The sequence below is a fragment of the Sminthopsis crassicaudata genome, chromosome 5 (genome assembly GCF_048593235.1).
Source record: "Sminthopsis crassicaudata isolate SCR6 chromosome 5, ASM4859323v1, whole genome shotgun sequence".
Taxonomy (NCBI): Eukaryota; Metazoa; Chordata; class Mammalia; order Dasyuromorphia; family Dasyuridae; genus Sminthopsis; species Sminthopsis crassicaudata.
The window spans coordinates 147,281,646-147,298,477 of NC_133621.1; the positions used below are offsets into that span (position 1 = coordinate 147,281,646).

The 16,832-nt window shown below is 32.9% G+C and overlaps 1 protein-coding gene across 1 annotated transcript in view; it reads left to right on the forward strand.

Annotated features, from left to right (window-relative positions):
* Positions 1–16,832, forward strand: part of RSBN1L (round spermatid basic protein 1 like) — an 84,734-nt gene that overhangs the window by 65,343 nt on the left and 2,559 nt on the right. Inside the window, exons 4-6 of the mRNA XM_074268463.1 lie at positions 4,960–5,097; positions 8,496–8,638; positions 11,370–11,537. Of these exons, the coding sequence (XP_074124564.1) occupies positions 4,960–5,097; positions 8,496–8,638; positions 11,370–11,537 (449 nt within the window). The remainder of the gene's footprint in view (positions 1–4,959; positions 5,098–8,495; positions 8,639–11,369; positions 11,538–16,832) is intronic.

Genomic DNA, 16,832 nt, shown 5'->3' on the forward strand with positions numbered 1-16,832 from the left:
ACTTCAAAGATCATTGATCACAGATCACCATAATGGATATAATTATTATGGGAAAAGTTTGAAATACTGTGAGAATTGCCAAAATGTGACATAGAGACATGATATGAGCACATACTATTGGAAAAATGGATTAGTCAACACAGAGTTGTTATAAACTTCCAATTTGTAAAATATACAGTATCTGGGAAGCACATGAAAGCAAAGTATAGTATATTTGTATGTACATATATTTTGCATTTGCAAAACTTAGCTGGTACAGTGGTTAGAGTATCAGGCCTGAAATTATCTTCCTGAATTCAAATGTAGTCTCCGACAACTGAAAAACTACAAAATATATATTTGTATATATACAAAATATATACAATGTGGGAGGGGCACTTAGCAAGTTGGTAAGTCAGAAAAGGTTTCAGGTAAAAGTGGTTCTTAATACAAGGCTACCAGGTGAGGAAAAACTGAATTTCAGCTATGAGACACAACCTTAAAAAGCTCAGAATTAAAATAACTTATTTGCTGAATAGCAAGTAGACCAATATTGTTGGAATGTAAAATGTGTGAAAGGGAGTAACTATGTCTGGAAAGGTAAATTAGAGTCTGATTGTGAAGGGTTTTAAATGCAAAACAGAAATTTGTATTTAATCCCATAAGCAGAAATGTATCACTTGGTGGGAATCTTTGTTGTTGTTGAGCCATTGAGTGTAGAGAGACTGGAGGTCTTTCCCAAAGAGATAGCATAATCAGACCTAGGCTTTTAATAAAACCTCTCTAACTATGGTATGAAGCCTTCTCTGAGATATTTATATAGAAGGCAGCTTACTCCTTAGTTGTTAATGTGAGTCCTTAAAATAGCCATCTTGGTACTTTTGCAGGAAATCATCAACCCCTACTATTTGATTCCTCTTCTTCTGAATTTAGTATTTCTTGGAGGGAAAGCAGATGCTTCCTCTTTAGAGGGTGTAGTCCTCCCTTTTGTTTCTCCCTCACCCTTTATGTGAAGGCCTCATATTTATGATAGTGATTCCCCTTTCTTCTTTGAATTGTTCTACTTTCAGAACACCTGACAGAGGTTATATTTCTCTTTTGGCTTTTGAGATACTTTTGTTTTTACCTAGAAACCTTTCTTTAAATCTTTTAAGGAACACATCTCTTTGACAATTTGGAGAGTGGTAAAAAATTGTAGAAGTTTCTTTCTTTTCCTTCTAAGAGGAATACCAAGTACCTACCTTTTATTGGATTTAGAGTTAGATGGGAATTTTGATTTCATTTAGTCTAAATGTCCCATTTTCTAGGAAACAGTCAATTAACCAGCTTTTAATTTCTGTGTGTCCTAATTTGATAAGATATACAGAGTATTAGAACTAGAAAAGACCTAAAAGATCATTATTTAATTTCTTATTTTATTATTCTTATTTTTTATTATAGCTTTTTATTTATAAACATGCATGGGTAGTTTTTCAACATTGACTCTTCCAAAACCTTCTGTTCCAACTTTTCCCTTCCTTCCTCCCTTCCCCCCATCCCCCTCTCCTAGATGTCAGGTAGTCCAATACATGTTAAATATATTAAAGTATATATTAAATACAATATATGTATTACATATTTATACAGTTTATTTTGCTGCTCAAGAAAGATTGGATCTAGAAATAAGGTTAAAAAAAAAAAAACCTGAGAAGGAAAACAAAAATGCAAGCAAACAATAATAGTGGAAATGCTACATTGTGGTCCACACTCATTTCCCATAGTTCTCTCTCTGGGTGTAGCTGATTCTCTTCATTACTGAACAATTGGAACTGGTTTGGATCATCTCATTGTTGAGGAGAGCCATGTCCATCAGAATTGATCATCATATAGTATTGTTGTTGAAGTATATAATTATCTCCTGTTCATTTCGCTTAGCATCAGTTCATGTAAGTCTCTCCAGGAATCTCTGAAATTATCCTGCTGGTCACAGGATTTTCTCACAGAACAATAATATTCCATAACATTCATATACCACAATTTATTCAGTCATTCTCATAGCATCCATTCAATTTCCAGTTTCTAGCCACTACAAAAAGGGCTGCCACAAACATTTTGGCACATACAGGTCCCTTTCCCTGCTTTAACATCTTTTTGGGATATAAGCCCATTAGTAACACTGCTGGATCAAAGGGTATGCAGAGTTTAATAACTTTTTGAGCATAGTTCCAAGTTGCTCTATAGAATGGTTGGATCCGTTCACAGTTCCACCAACAATATATCAGTGTTCCAGTTTTCCCACATCCCCTCCAACATTTGTCATTTTCTTTTCCTGTCATCTTAGCCAATCTGAGAGGTGTGTAGTATTATCTCAGGGTTATCTTAATTTGCATTTCTCTGATCAATAGTGTTTGGAGCATCTTTTCATATGACTACAAATGGTTTCAATTTCTCCAACTGAAAATTGTCTGTTCATATCCTTTGACTGGAGAATGGCTTAAAGATTACCATTTAAGAGATGGAGAAACAGAAGTCCCGAAACATAAAGTTTATAAACAAATGCAATAATAAAACAAAAGGGGTTTGAAAATTTGTAAATGACATGCAAATGGAAAGGTATTTTTATTTTTACTTATCTTACAATGTGAATTAGTTCTTTCAGATCTTACATTAGGATTATTAGCAGGATATAGAGCTAAGGCTATAAAACTGTCAAGTAAATAATGAGAATCATACAAAAACATATCCCTTTTTAACATACTAAAACATGTATTCCTGTTTTAACAGAATAGAATTATTCCTGAAAAACATGTTATAAATCATATTAGATATATGAATCCTGTGTTCCTATAGTCTTTATAAAATCAGAAACATTCTGATGGCTTTTTGGGATATCCAAACTCATAAACCAGAAGGATACTTAATTTTGTTTACAATCAAAATTAAAAGATTTTAATTTTAGGATATGTAGATTAGTAAAGTCCAAAGTATTTTTCAATTCTTGGAAACTGAATGGACAACACAGTTAATGAAAAATCGTAAGAGATCTCCAAATTCTTGGATGGAAGGGTAAATATATACTGTGTACAATGAACTTACCACAACTTATTAAAACTTAAATTTATAATACTGGTGGGCAAACTTTGATTTACTATAATTATGTATCATTGTTAACTATGATTACATTGGTATTGCAGTACACAGAGAGAATCTGACCTGGAGTCAGGAATATCTGAATTCAAATTTTGCCTCACACTAATTGTGTGACCCTGGACAAGTCACCTAACCCCTACCTTAGTTTTCTCATCTGTAAGATGGAGTTAAGAACATTTATTTCCCAGGATCTGGTTCTCTCTCTCCCTCTCCCTCTTCTTCTCCTTTTCCCTCTCCCTCTTCCTTTCCCTCTCCCTTTCCCTCTCCCTTTCCCTCTTGCTTTCCCTCTCCCTCTCCCTTTCCTTTTCTCTCTTCATTTTTCTCCCCTTTCTCCTCTTCTCCCCCTCCCCCTCCTCCTCTCCCCCTCTCTTTCACTGTCTCTTACTGTCTCCCTTCTCCACTTCTCGTTCTTGCTTTCTCTCTTTTTCTTTTTCTCTCAAATCTTATTTTATTACAATTGTTGTTACAGTTCATGTTTGTAATATATAGTCTGAATCTTAGAATATCTTGAACAGAATTTTGCCATTGTATTGGCATTTTATAACAAATGTTGTTGAAGATTATTCAAGTAGAACCAATGTACTGCCCACAACAGGGCAAGGCCAAGGTAAAGTAACAGATATTTATTAAACACTTATGTGCTAACCCCTGTGCTAAACATTAGTTGTACAAAGAAAAGCAAAAGATAGACCTTGCTATCAAGAAGCTTAAAGAGAGTATATAAAGAGTAATTGAAATGTAATGGATATAAAAAGATTTTGGAGATTCAGATGCTCTGGGAGGGCAAAAAAGACATGTTGGCTTGGGTCCATTATCAGAGTGGAGGCCTCTCAAACAACTTGACAGTAGGAAGGGGCCAGAGATGCAGGGTGGTATTCCAGGCCCAGAAATCCCAAGAACTCAGGAAAGTTTTTCCTTTCACACAAAATTTCTGTCTTATGGAGATTCCAGAGATTCCTAAGTATAATTGAGCATGGAATGGAGGATGATGGCTAAGGCTCTAATTCTAAAATGATGTTCTTGGATGGAAATCATCAGTTGAAGAAGGAGGCAATTCTGTTTGTATTTGCTATGGAGATAGTTATTTGTTATTTTTAAAATGATACTAGACCTTGTTCACATATAGTATGTCAATAGTTTGAGCAATGCTAGGTTCTTTTCTTTAAAAAAATGAAATATATTTGTTGAAATTCAAACACTTTATTTACTGATAAGGGCATGATTCACTAAAATGAGTAGAAATAAATACTTAAAAGTATAATTAGAACTAAAATGAGTCAGCATGCTAATTGTATTCCTTATTACTTTTAAGATTGCTCTTTATAAGGATTGTTCATTTTCAGTTATGCTGGGATTGTATTGAAGTCTTACTATTACTAAACCATTAATTCTGTAAAAACTTTTCATTTTCTCTGAAACATTTTCTAATGCAACGTAGTAGCATAGTGGTTGCATTAGAGGACCTGTAATCGGGAAGACCCGATTTTAAAATCCAGCCTTAGTCCCTCTACTACATTTGTGATCCTGGACAAGTTTCTTAATTTTTCTTTTTTGCCTCAGTTTCCTCATCTCTAAAATGGGTGTTATAATAATAGTACTTACCTTCCAGAGTTTCCGTGAGGTATCAAATGAGATAATGTTTATGAAGCACTTGGCAAAGCACTAGTTAGCTAGCAATAGCTAGTAGTAGTACTACTACTACTAAAAATATATTTTCTACTCAGTTTGCATTATTACATATTGTGTTTCATAAAGGGCAGAATTAATTATTAATAAAAAAATAACATTTATTTCCCCTTGAGCATTAACAAATAAGCATAAGGTGATACTAATGCATACTCTTCTTTTTAGGTAAAAAGAACATATTCCCATGGTACATATCGAGCTGGCCCAATGCGACAAATCAGCTTGGTAGGAGCAGTGGATGAGGAAGTGGGAGATTACTTTCCTGAGTTTCTTGACATGTTGGAAGATTCACCTTTTTTAAAAGTAAGGGAAACTTCAGAAATGTTTTTATGTGTGGAATAATTCTCTATGAAGCATAATGGAAGGAACAGTGAACTTCAGAGACTAGGTTTGAATCTAAGCTCTTTGGCCATAGAAAATTTATTTAATTTCTTCTAACCTCAGTGTACTTTTATACAGAATGGAATAATAAGGCTTTTATCACCTACCTTATGGAATAATTGTGAAGAAAATATTTTGTGGACTAAAATGCTATGCAGGTTTAAATTTTGATGCACGATGATGTAAGAAGTATACTACATTTAGTATTAAAGCATAACAATGCAGGCTATTGACTTCATATTTTTTATTTTTCTAAATATAATAATTTAAAGGTGCTACTGGGAGATGAGATTAAAGATTATATGGCATAACTCAAATTTTAGCACTGTTTGAATTTGAAGCAAGTGCCAGAGGCCAAAGAAATATAAGCAAATATTTTCTCTATTTTCTCTCTCTCAACAAAAAAGCAAAAATGGAGATGGGGCAGGGAATGAAAAAGTAGTGATGTATAATGGAAAGGGAAATCAGGAGGACTTTGCTTTAGGTCTGGTTTTACTCCTTCCTGGTTAGGTTGGCCAAGCTCCTCTAACTATGACAGGTCCCATTTTCTTCTAGCTTATTGAATGCTTCAGTTTCTTCTTGTGCTGAGATTCATTGACCTCCCAAAAATCTTGGTACTTTGCCCATTGTCTGTACGTCCCCCAAAATAATTTCTGCCACTTTAATTATAAATAGAAGTTACGTTCAGTAGTATATGACTAGTCATTTAGTTGGTATTTCAAAAGTCAGTGATGAACATGCTATGAAGCTAAAAGGCTAAGTGAACCCCATAGCATTCTATTTCTTGAATTTCTTTCAGTCTTACTTACTGTGAATCACATGAATTTCTCTGAAATCTGATTGTTTTTTTTCCTTTAATCCCTCCATATTGCTTGTTTATCTCTTCCTTCCTATAAACATAGTATCTCTGTTGTTCACTTGTTTCTTTCTCTTTTTGCTTTTCCCCTTTTGTGTTTCATTTGCCTCTTTCCTGCAAACCCCATCTCCATACTCATTCTTTTCATTTCCCACTTAAATGGGTATAATGTGGCTCACATTTTAAGTATTTCTTATTAGATACTTGTTATATTTATTAAATTGAGATTGATTTCACTTTCACTGTAAAAACCAGGCGAGTTAAAATTTTTGATATACTTTAAGTTGCTTTTTTTTTTTTTTTTTTAACTTATGTAGCCTCAATCTTCATTCCAGTCAGTAGTCCTCATTTTTTTCCTGCAAAGGTTTTTATTCTGTTCTAAGAAATGGCTTCCTTAGTTGAGAGCTAAGCAAAGATGTAAACTTTAGTTTGGATTTAGTTTCCTATTGTCATTTTCAGTGAATGAAGCACTTCTTAAGTATTACTTTTTTTTGAACTCATACTTCTCTTTTCATTTTTACAGGCATCTACTAATGATCAGGAAATTCTTCCTTCTGATGTTCACTGATTGCTATTGCTGTAGCTTATGTGATTTGGGGAAAAATAAACACATAACTCATTATCCACCCCCCCCCACTCTCCTCCAACAAAAAACAACAAAAACCAAACAACTTTTAAACCTTTTAGTTATTTTCTTCTATTTCTCCTCCCTTTCATAGCCAAACTCCTTGAAAAAGTTGTCTCTACATACTTTTACCCTACTTTTTCTTCTCATTCACTTCTTAGCACCTTGTAGTTTGATTTCCAATCTCTACAGTCAATTTGAAAAAGCGCTTTCCAAAGTTTTCAGGAATGTCTTAATAGTCAAACCCAGTGGCCTTTCAGGCCTTATTTCTCTTGCCCTCTTTGTAGCATTTGTCAGTATTGTCACTGTTGTCTGTTTTACTGAATATTCTATGCCTTGTAAGTTTTCCTGATATTGTTCTTTCTTAGTTCCTTTCTTAAAGTTTGATGAGTCTTCAGTCTCCTTTGCTGGAATTCAACTCATGTCCTGTACTCTTTGTTTGGCTATTACCTTAAATCTCTCTTGAAGAGTTCTTTTTATATTCATATGTATATTAACTCAGTGATTTCTCTTTTCTCCCATGGCTTCAGTTATATCTAGTGATATCTTAGGCTTCTTTATCAAGTCCTAGCCTCTTTCCCGAAATCTATTTCTGCTTTGCCAACTGTCTTCCAAATGAATGTCTTTCAGGCATTTTAAGCTCAGCATATCCAGAACAGAATTCAGTATCATCCATCCAAAATTTACCTGTCTTCTGAATTTTTAAATTTTTATTGAAAGTACCACTACTTTTCCAGTCAGTCAGATTCACAATCCCAAAGCAACCTGCAACTTCTCACTCTGCGCCACCTCTGTGTACAGCCAGTTGAGAAGTCTTGATTCTTTTTCCACAAGCCCACTCACATCTATCTCTGTCTTTCTCTTCAGGTCCTTATTAACTGTCACCAGGACTATTGCAGGAGTAGCTTACTGGTCTTCCTATCTCCTTTCTGTTTTGTCTTCTCTCCTGCCAGAATATTTCTAAAACATAATATGGCTGACCTTGTCACTTTCCTACTCAAAAAGATACAGTGAATCCCTGTTCCCTCTAGTGTTAAGTGTAAACTTTTTCTTGCATTTAAAATGCTGTAAAAACTGGTTTCAATCTACCTCTCCACACAGTTTTGTTCTTCATGCTCTCTGTAGTCCAGCCAAAATGGCTGCATTGTTGTTCCTCACATAGACATTCTACCTCCCATGACTGTACTTTTGCCCAGGCTGTCCCTCAATGCCTGAAATGTCTTTTCTCACCTCTGTATGTTTAGAAGTACTTAACAGTTCAAAATAGACCCCGCTAGAGGTTTTTCCTCATCTTACATCTCCTTCTCCCCTTTCTAATGTTACTTTCTCCTCCTTCAAGTTTACATTATATTTGTTTCCTTGTATTTACCTTGTTTACATTTTGTTTGTAGTTCTGTGTGAACATGCTATTCACTCAGATAATTGTCATCTCCTTAAGAACAAGAACTGTTTTGTTTTTGTTTTTATATCTCTCATTGCTTTGCAAAATGCCTAGGGGAGAAGCATACACAACCCAGACAGACACAGACACACACACACAGACGCATGTACGCACACACAGTAGATCCTTAATAAATATATGTGGATTGGTTGTTTGAAAAATAAATACCTTAAGAATGAAGGGAAATTATTAAGAACTATTTGACAGATTTTTAAAACCATTTTTTAGATCACATCCAGAAACATAATTGTGTGTATATATGTCTTTATGTATAAAAATAGGACTGCTACAAAATGCAGGCTATTTGGATTGTATGTATTTTGTGACAGTCCTATAATTTAAGAATATATTTGAAAATGTACTTTGAAATCAGTTTTAATATAAATATTTCTCTCTAGTGTACACTGCCATGGGGAACACTATCTAGTCTAAAATTAGAGAGTCGGAAAGATAGTGATGATGGTCCTATCATGTGGGTACGTCCAGGAGAGCAAATGATCCCTGTGGCTGATATGCCAAAGTCACCTTTCAAAAGGAAAAGGTATGTTGGACCTTAGTTTTGTTGTCCACTTGGTGTTTCCATGCTACATAAATCATATATAGGATTTTAGGAATTATGTATGTTAATGATAAAAATGTACTAATTTAGTTTTTAGAAAGACACACTCAATTTTAAAAGATAATGTCAGAAATGATAGTGTGGAAGATATAATGGATTAGGAATCAAGATCTGTGTTCAAATGTTTACTGTTATTTGCTGTCTGTATAGCTTTAGGCAAGTTAACTTCAATTCTTTTGGCCTTAGTGTTTTCACTTGAAAAATGGGACAATTAGACTAGATAACTCTTCCAGTTCTAAATCTCTGTGTGAGAGAACATAGGCAGGTCTTAATTTATGAATGGATCACTGGTTGTTTAGAGTCTTGAAAACATTTTTCCATAGAAATGATTTTATTATAAATGGAGTTCACTTCCCAGGCTCATCCAGTAAATCCAATACATAATAAATATAGATGAATTAATATTCTACAAATAGTACTAGTTTGTATTATCATTCATCTGTATTTCAGATTAGAACTGGGAGAGACATCATGATTTAATATAAAGCCAATTTTAGAATTTGGAAGATAGACATTTAAGTTCTACCTTGTAGATGCACTGTTTCTGTAGGAAATTACTTAATCCCTCAGAACCTCAGGCACCTCTCCAAGATTATATAAGTCATAGATTAGGTACTGATCATACTTGGGAGAAATGAGTTCCTTATTCCCCATGACTTCATTTTACTGATGAAATCACACTTCTGTCAATAAAATTTAAAAATAGGTTATACTGGAGGCAAGCATGACGTAGGCTGAAGGGCTAGCTTTCAATCAGGAAGCCTTGGTTCGTTTTCTACATTTGTCAGACATTAGTTATGTGGCTGTAGGTAAGTTACTTATTAATTTCTCAGTGCCTTGGCAACTGTTTTAGGATTCTTAGTTAGCTGAATTGCATCTTATACCAAGAGCTGCAGATTCAGAACAAAAACAATACATTAAATATATTTTTGTGGACTACTCTAGAACTAAGAAATTATTTGTATAACATTTGGGAAAATGTGTTTTAGGACACATTTCTGTATCTCTAGCTAACTGACTTCATGTAGCACCACTCCCTGACTCTTGGCTCTTGGGAAAGTATCTAATAGTGGCTGCCAAGCATGGTAACTTAGGATATAATTTATTCTTTGGAGGGAAATGTAAGGGTACTGCCTGTCAGAGAGACCAGCTATTTTTAGATGAGATATTATAAATTCAGCATTCTAAAGTCAGCTGCCCGTAATGTGTTTAAACATCAAGTATTGGAAGAATACAAGTTAGGAGAATGTAATTTCTAAAATTTGTGGTTTGGATAATATAAGGATATTACTTTCCTCATTTCTGTAAGACCATAGGGTAATAGATTTAGAGTTGGAAGCCACTTCAGAGATCATCTAGTCTTCAAAGCTTTCATTTTAAAGAAATGTATGGTAGAATATTTTTAAGATGAGGACACTTGTTGTAGTAGTATTTCTACTTGTCTAAAATCCGCTACTTATGGCATATGGCATTTCTTTTTTTTATTAATAAATTTTTTGATTTTTATATAAAAAACATAAGTATGGGTAATTTTTCAACATTGATCCTTTAAAAACTTCTGTTTCAACTTTTCCCCTCCTTCCCTCCACTTCGTGCTTCCCTAGATGGCAGGTAGTCCCATACATGTTAAATATGTTAAAGTGTATGACATTTCTTTTGAATTGTGTCAACTACTCAACCATAATATAGTTCCTTTAAACATACTGACACTTTCTCTATTTTGTCGACATGGATTTTGATCAAGCCAAGAAAGTTGATACCTTGTGATGGTGTTGCTACAATGGGAGAGGTCAGATTATCTTTAGTAGTCTTTCCCCACAAATCATGCTGTTCATTAATAGATAACTAGTAAATTGTGTTTTGTCCTTGTATTACATCCAAATAAATTTTTTTAATAGAACATATACAACTTTAGTAACATTGGAAAGCAATAGTATTATATATTATGTCACATCTTAAATTAATCCAATGGATTAGAAAGGATAAAACTGTTCATTCAGCTATCTAGGAAATAAGTTTCATTGGAGTAAAAAATATCATTCAACAGTGTTTGTTGATATAGCTCATTCTACCAACACAGGCAAAACATACCTTTCTATTTACTACTCATCAAGTTTTATTACTCATGAAAATCACTTTTATTAAGGTGGGTTTTGCCTATTGATGTAAACATTCACTTGCTTATTCTAACTTCAGAATAAATGATTAGAGTCACATTAGCATCTGGCATATGAGCATATTGGTAGACTGGTCTCATATGTTTTAGGGTTTTAAGATGTTTTCCCAACCCTAGAAAACAGTCAAGCTATAGAAAAATTCAGGTAACAGTATTTTTCTCTAGTACCTCATTTCTTCTAGGTTTACATATTTTACAATCCTTTATAACATCAGAAAAAAAGGAATTTAGAGAAAGATTGTGGAGAGGAGTAACAAGGAAGTGAGGAAAAATTTGAGAATAGGTGATTTAAAAAAATTTTATATCTGTTATATAAAAATGATGATTAGCCATTTCTGTTGTTGCCAAGCAACCCTTTGTAGTTTGCTTTTAAATATTTGTTCATTTGAACCCTCTCTATACAATGAAAAACATGAATTTGAAAGAAGTCACAAGAATATATGTGTGTTGTGTTTTGTTGGTTTAAAAATAAAACAGAACTACCAATGAAATAAAAAACCTGCAGTACCTACCTCGAACTAGTGAGCCCCGTGAAATGCTTTTTGAAGACAGGACACGAGCCCATGCAGATCACATAGGACAAGGCTTTGAGCGACAGACTACAGCTGCTGTTGGAGTGCTAAAGGCTGTGCACTGTGGGGAATGGTAAGTAACTAATTTTGTTTTGTTGAAAATAATTTTTTAGCTTTTCAGAAATAGTTGTTTGAGAAAGATTAGCAGCTGTCATTTATTTTTTCCCCAAGCATTTTTTTCTCTGTTATAAACATACTTATTCTTTTATAATTGCCTTTGAAAAGAAATCGTGGTTTCTAACTATTTGTATGTATTAACATGTATACAGATAGAGATAAAATAGTCCCTTTCCCTTGCTTTTGTGTACATTTCTGATCTTTGTGGTATGAGGAAAGGCATGAAAGACTATTCCACCCATTTGTTTTGCCTCTGAAACTGTCTTGTCTGAAGTCCTTATCTGCTTCCAAAATGCTGGGAGACTTTCAAATAGCAATGTGTCTTATAGTATAAAAAGACATAAGACTTTAGCTCAAAAATTTTAATTTACTGAGATTCAGAATTTTTATTAAAAAGGCCTACTTGTTGAGATTTTAAATGAAGCTTATATACATATATGTATGTATGTAAATATGAAATATTACACATTTGTCAAGAATGTATGTACTTTCCAAGAAATCCAAAGAGAGGGTATCTTGAAAATTTAATCTCAGAAACTTAGTAAGATAGTATCACTTTAAAGTAAAACATAAATAAAGCAAACAAAAAATGTCTTTTAATTATGTTGAATTGGAGAATATAGATAAAGGATTTTTTATTTTTCTATTCATATTATCCAGTCTGTTTTATATTCATTTTTTTATTATGGCTTTTTATTTGCAAGATATATGCATAGGTAATTTTTCAGATTTGACAACTGCAAAACCTTTTGTTCCAACTTTTGCCCTCCTTCCCCAGATGGCAGGTTGACCAATACATATTAAATATGTTACTTTTCCTAGATGGCAGGTTGACCAATACATGTTAAATATGTTACTGTTTTCTATTCATTAATTGAATTCATTTCAAGAAAGAATATACCATTATAACTGAGAAACTTATGAGGATGAAGAGCATCATCCAAGAGGTGGTATTTCATGCAAACTAGGGCCAGTGAATGTTAGTCATTGTTATACTGGCTTGACAGTAATGAATGAAGGAAGGAGTAAAATAATCTTAACACACTTACTTTGTTTTTGTTGTAATATTCAACTATAGTTGTGTTTTTAAAAGTTAATGAATAAAATCAGTATAAAATTATTAATAAAATAATTAAAAGATTTTCAGTGAATTTTCTTTCTAATAGCATAAGATTATTTTCTCCCATTTTCACCTCTTCCCTCAAACACCGAGATGTTTCTCTATATTAAATCTTAGAAAATAGATTTAACAGGGTTATATTAATATTTATGATGGCATGCCCCAATTTAATCAAGATATATATTTTTCAATTTACTGAGATTCAGGCAATTATCATTTGGTTATTTGTAGTGTAATGTGTCATGCCAGAAAATGGTAGTCTCCTTAAAACATAATAGAATCTGAAACTAAACTTTTTCCTTTTAGAATTAGCTATAAAATTATCTTGCTAATGTTTTGGTGGTATTTGTCTTGGGGAAAAAAAGTCCAAATAAGGAAAGTGAATGCTTTCATATAACAACTTTGAAAGGCTTCTGGGATGGAAATATTTTAGAGATGAAAAAAAGAACTTCAAAACTATGAGACTCTTGTTGATCACTATTTGATCAAGTGGAATGCTCATTATTTCCAATATATGATTGGATGGTCAAAAAAAAAATTGGAGAATTGAATTAGGTAGCAGTATTATAATGTACTTTAATACAGTACGTTTGTGGACAAAACTGGATTTTTAAAATTCCACAGCTTTTGCAGAATACTTAAGAATTTTACTTTCAGATTTTCTTTATACTCTTAATATTTTCCTTTGTGTCATAAAGCTAGCTTTTTTAAATTCACTTTTGTTTTTGCTGAACTGACTTGTTTGGAGAATTGGAATACAGTTCAAGAATAGATTGTTATACTGTAGTCCTGTAAATTTAATCTTGGTGAAGCCTTTTTAATTGAGCTGTTGGTCCACTTTAGATTATTTTTAAACATCTTTACTATACATTTTGCATTTTGTGGAGTTTTTGGCCTAATAGTATATAGGTAGAGATTTTTCCGCTCTTTTTGGTGCTATCTATGCACACCAGTAGGAATCAACATAATATATAGTAAACATAAAAATTACCATTCTCTCTTTGACCTCCTTATTTTCCCTTGTCATGAAAATTTTTGGGTTTTGGGAGTGGGGAAGAAAATAGAAGTAGAAGCTGGGATGAGGAAAACAAACTTTGAAGTTTTTCTTTTCCTACAATAGATTCATTTCTACTGAAATGACTGTAAAACCATCACCTTTCTACTATAATTGCTTCCTAACTAGTCTCTCTGCTTGTAGTTCTAATTTTTTCCTGATTTCTATTCTGAACAGCAAAATGCCTGATTATCTCCTCTACCTGGATATCCCACATACATCTGAAATGTATCATGCCTATAACAAAACTCATCTTTCCCTCTAAACTTTTATTCCTCTTAAGCTTCTTTATTTTTCTTGAGGGCACCACTTCTCTTGTTCATAATTTGACTTTTCTTTCTGTCATCTTCTAGCCTTTTCCTAACTCTCTTATCCAGTCACTTGCTAAGACTTGTTTTCACAGCATTTCTCATATCTGTTTTTCTCTTCGCAGGACTATTGCTTTATTTCAAGCACCTGTATTATTGTAATGGTTTCCTAATTGCTCCTTGAAGTTTAGTTTAGACACGTCTGCCAAAATCTTAACAGGGCTTAGGTCTGACCACATCTCAAAAATCTTCAGGAGCTCTTCATAAGAAAAGAAAGAAATTTAGTGTATATTCAAGATTCTCCATAGTGTGCCTCCAACCTATATTTCTCCTTTACATTCTATCCACACTGAACTACCAATAACTAAAGTTAGATGAACTATAGATTGTTTTCTCTCTTTTGAGAATTTTATAAATTATCCTTACAGTTGAGATTATACTCTCTCACTATTTTCTTCACCTCTTATAAACCTTTCAGGGCTTCATGAAGCCTTCACTGTTATCAGCCTCCTCTGCCCTTTACTATATCTGGCAACTGAAAGTCATCCCTTACTCCTGAAATTGCCTTGTATTATACATATCTATAAACATATTTTGCAAGTTTGATGTCTTTGACTTTTCTATTCTCTGTGAATAGCAATTAACTTTTACTTGACCGAACTGAATTTTAGAAAACCTGTATATTCAAACCTGTGAAGAAATTGTAAAGTACCATGTTCATTTCTCCATTCTGCTACTTACTGAGCAACCCCCTTTCCATCTTTTGGCTTTTGTTTCCTCATCTGTAAAATGAGAAAGCTCATGAGAAAGATGATGTAAGGCAAGGTCACTCCTAGTTCTGAATCCTCTAACTACTGTAGAAGCTACTTTACAAAATTGTAACAAAATTGTGAGGTTAGCAAACCTTTTTTTTATTGTAGATTTTTTTCCTAGGAAAATTAAAATCCTATATTTACTCCTTAAGGTGAATTCTTTATTTAGATTGCTTTCTTCCTAAGATGTACTCTGATGATTTGGTATCCAAAAAAATTTTTTTAAGTTGAAACAGAAGGCAATTGATGTATTTTTCTAAAAACATAACAGAATAAAAGGAGAGTTAGTAAAAAAAAAAATAGACAAACAGGACAGTTTTGAAAATTGCATGTTGAATTTATTATGTAATTAAAAAGAAATTTCTACATAAAGGTATATGCTGATTTGTGCAATCCCCTTTTCTTTTACTTAGTATAATAAAATATTAAAATCATTGTATTAGTTATGTGAGGCATTAAAGAGATTAAGTGACTTGCTCTTATATATGCCAGGATTTGGCACCTGGTATTTTCTGAGAACCTGGGCATCATTTATTTGTAACATTTTTATTTTAGAAAACGAATTTGAAAATCTAAACAACCAACTGACATGTGAACAAAACTCTCTGAAAATTAAAGGCATGAACTAAGTAGTGAGTTTCCCATACAATTGAATTCTCCAATACTGATTCTCACTTCAGGTTAAACATACATCATTCCTGTGATTAAAGCTGTATTGGCAATACAGGCGTGTTCTTATCTGAATTTTGTATTCTTCCAAACCTAGCATAATAAGAACCCTCCGTATAGTCAGTGCTTAATAAGTATTTGTTAAATTTGAGTACATTTATCTTTTGAAAAATATAAAAGGATCAATTATCTCAAGAAATAATTTTCAAAATATGGCCTGATTAAAATATTCTTAGTGCCTCTCTTGTCATTATAATTATTCATTGTATTCTATTTATATTTTTCTAGCATGAAATGTTATTATTTTTCTTTATTAGCAAAAACATACATCATCCTTACTCATGAAGAATTTTGAAATTTTAAGCAACCAGCTGTTAAATGAATTTTTGCTAACAACTTTTGGTAAATTAGGAATCCTATGCATTTGAGGTGGCAGCTAGATGGCATAGGGGACAGAATACTGGCCTTGGAATTGGGAAGACTCATGTTTTTGAGTTTAAATTTGGCCTCAAAACAGTTATTAGCTGTGTGACTCTGGACAAGTCATCAGTTCCTAATCTATAAAATGAGCTGGAGAAGGAAATGGCAAACCTCTAGTATCTTTGCCAAGAAAATCCCAAAAAAGTTTAGACATGACTAAAAGACAACTGAGCAGCAGCAGTATGCATGTGTAATGAGCTTATATTCTGGATTTTCCTGGTTAGTATTAGTTTCAAGAAAAGAAGGTAGATTTATAAGTTTCACAAAAAAGAATCTCTTTTTCAGGCCATCTTGTTTTTAATTTGGAAAATATTGTCACTGCACATATATTGTATCCTAGTTTAGGAGTTAATATTAAAGTAGTTAGAACTTCTATATTGTAAAACAAAAAAAAAAAAAAAAAACAAAAAAAAAAAAACTTTCTAGTTTATGATTGGGAAAAAAGGCCAGAAGGGAGTTAGTTTGAATTATAGTTTTATTACTTTCAAATATACTTGAAGCTGGGGTGAGAACAACCTGTGTTAGATAATTCTGCTTTAATAAATGTGCTATAAATTCAGTGCCTTTTTAATAAATAGTCCTCTTAAATAGTATAAACATTGTTTTTAGAAATTTTTTTTACATATTAATTTGCTGTTAAACCATTCTTTGTATATTATGCAAGTACTCCCTTGAGAAATTTCTCTAAATTTCTTGTCCTAATTAGGCAGGTTTTCCTATATAAATCAGTGGCATGAGAAGTTTTACTGTTGCATTAAATTTCTGGTTAGGACAGAACCTGAATTTGAGTGCACTCTGGAGCCAGGGA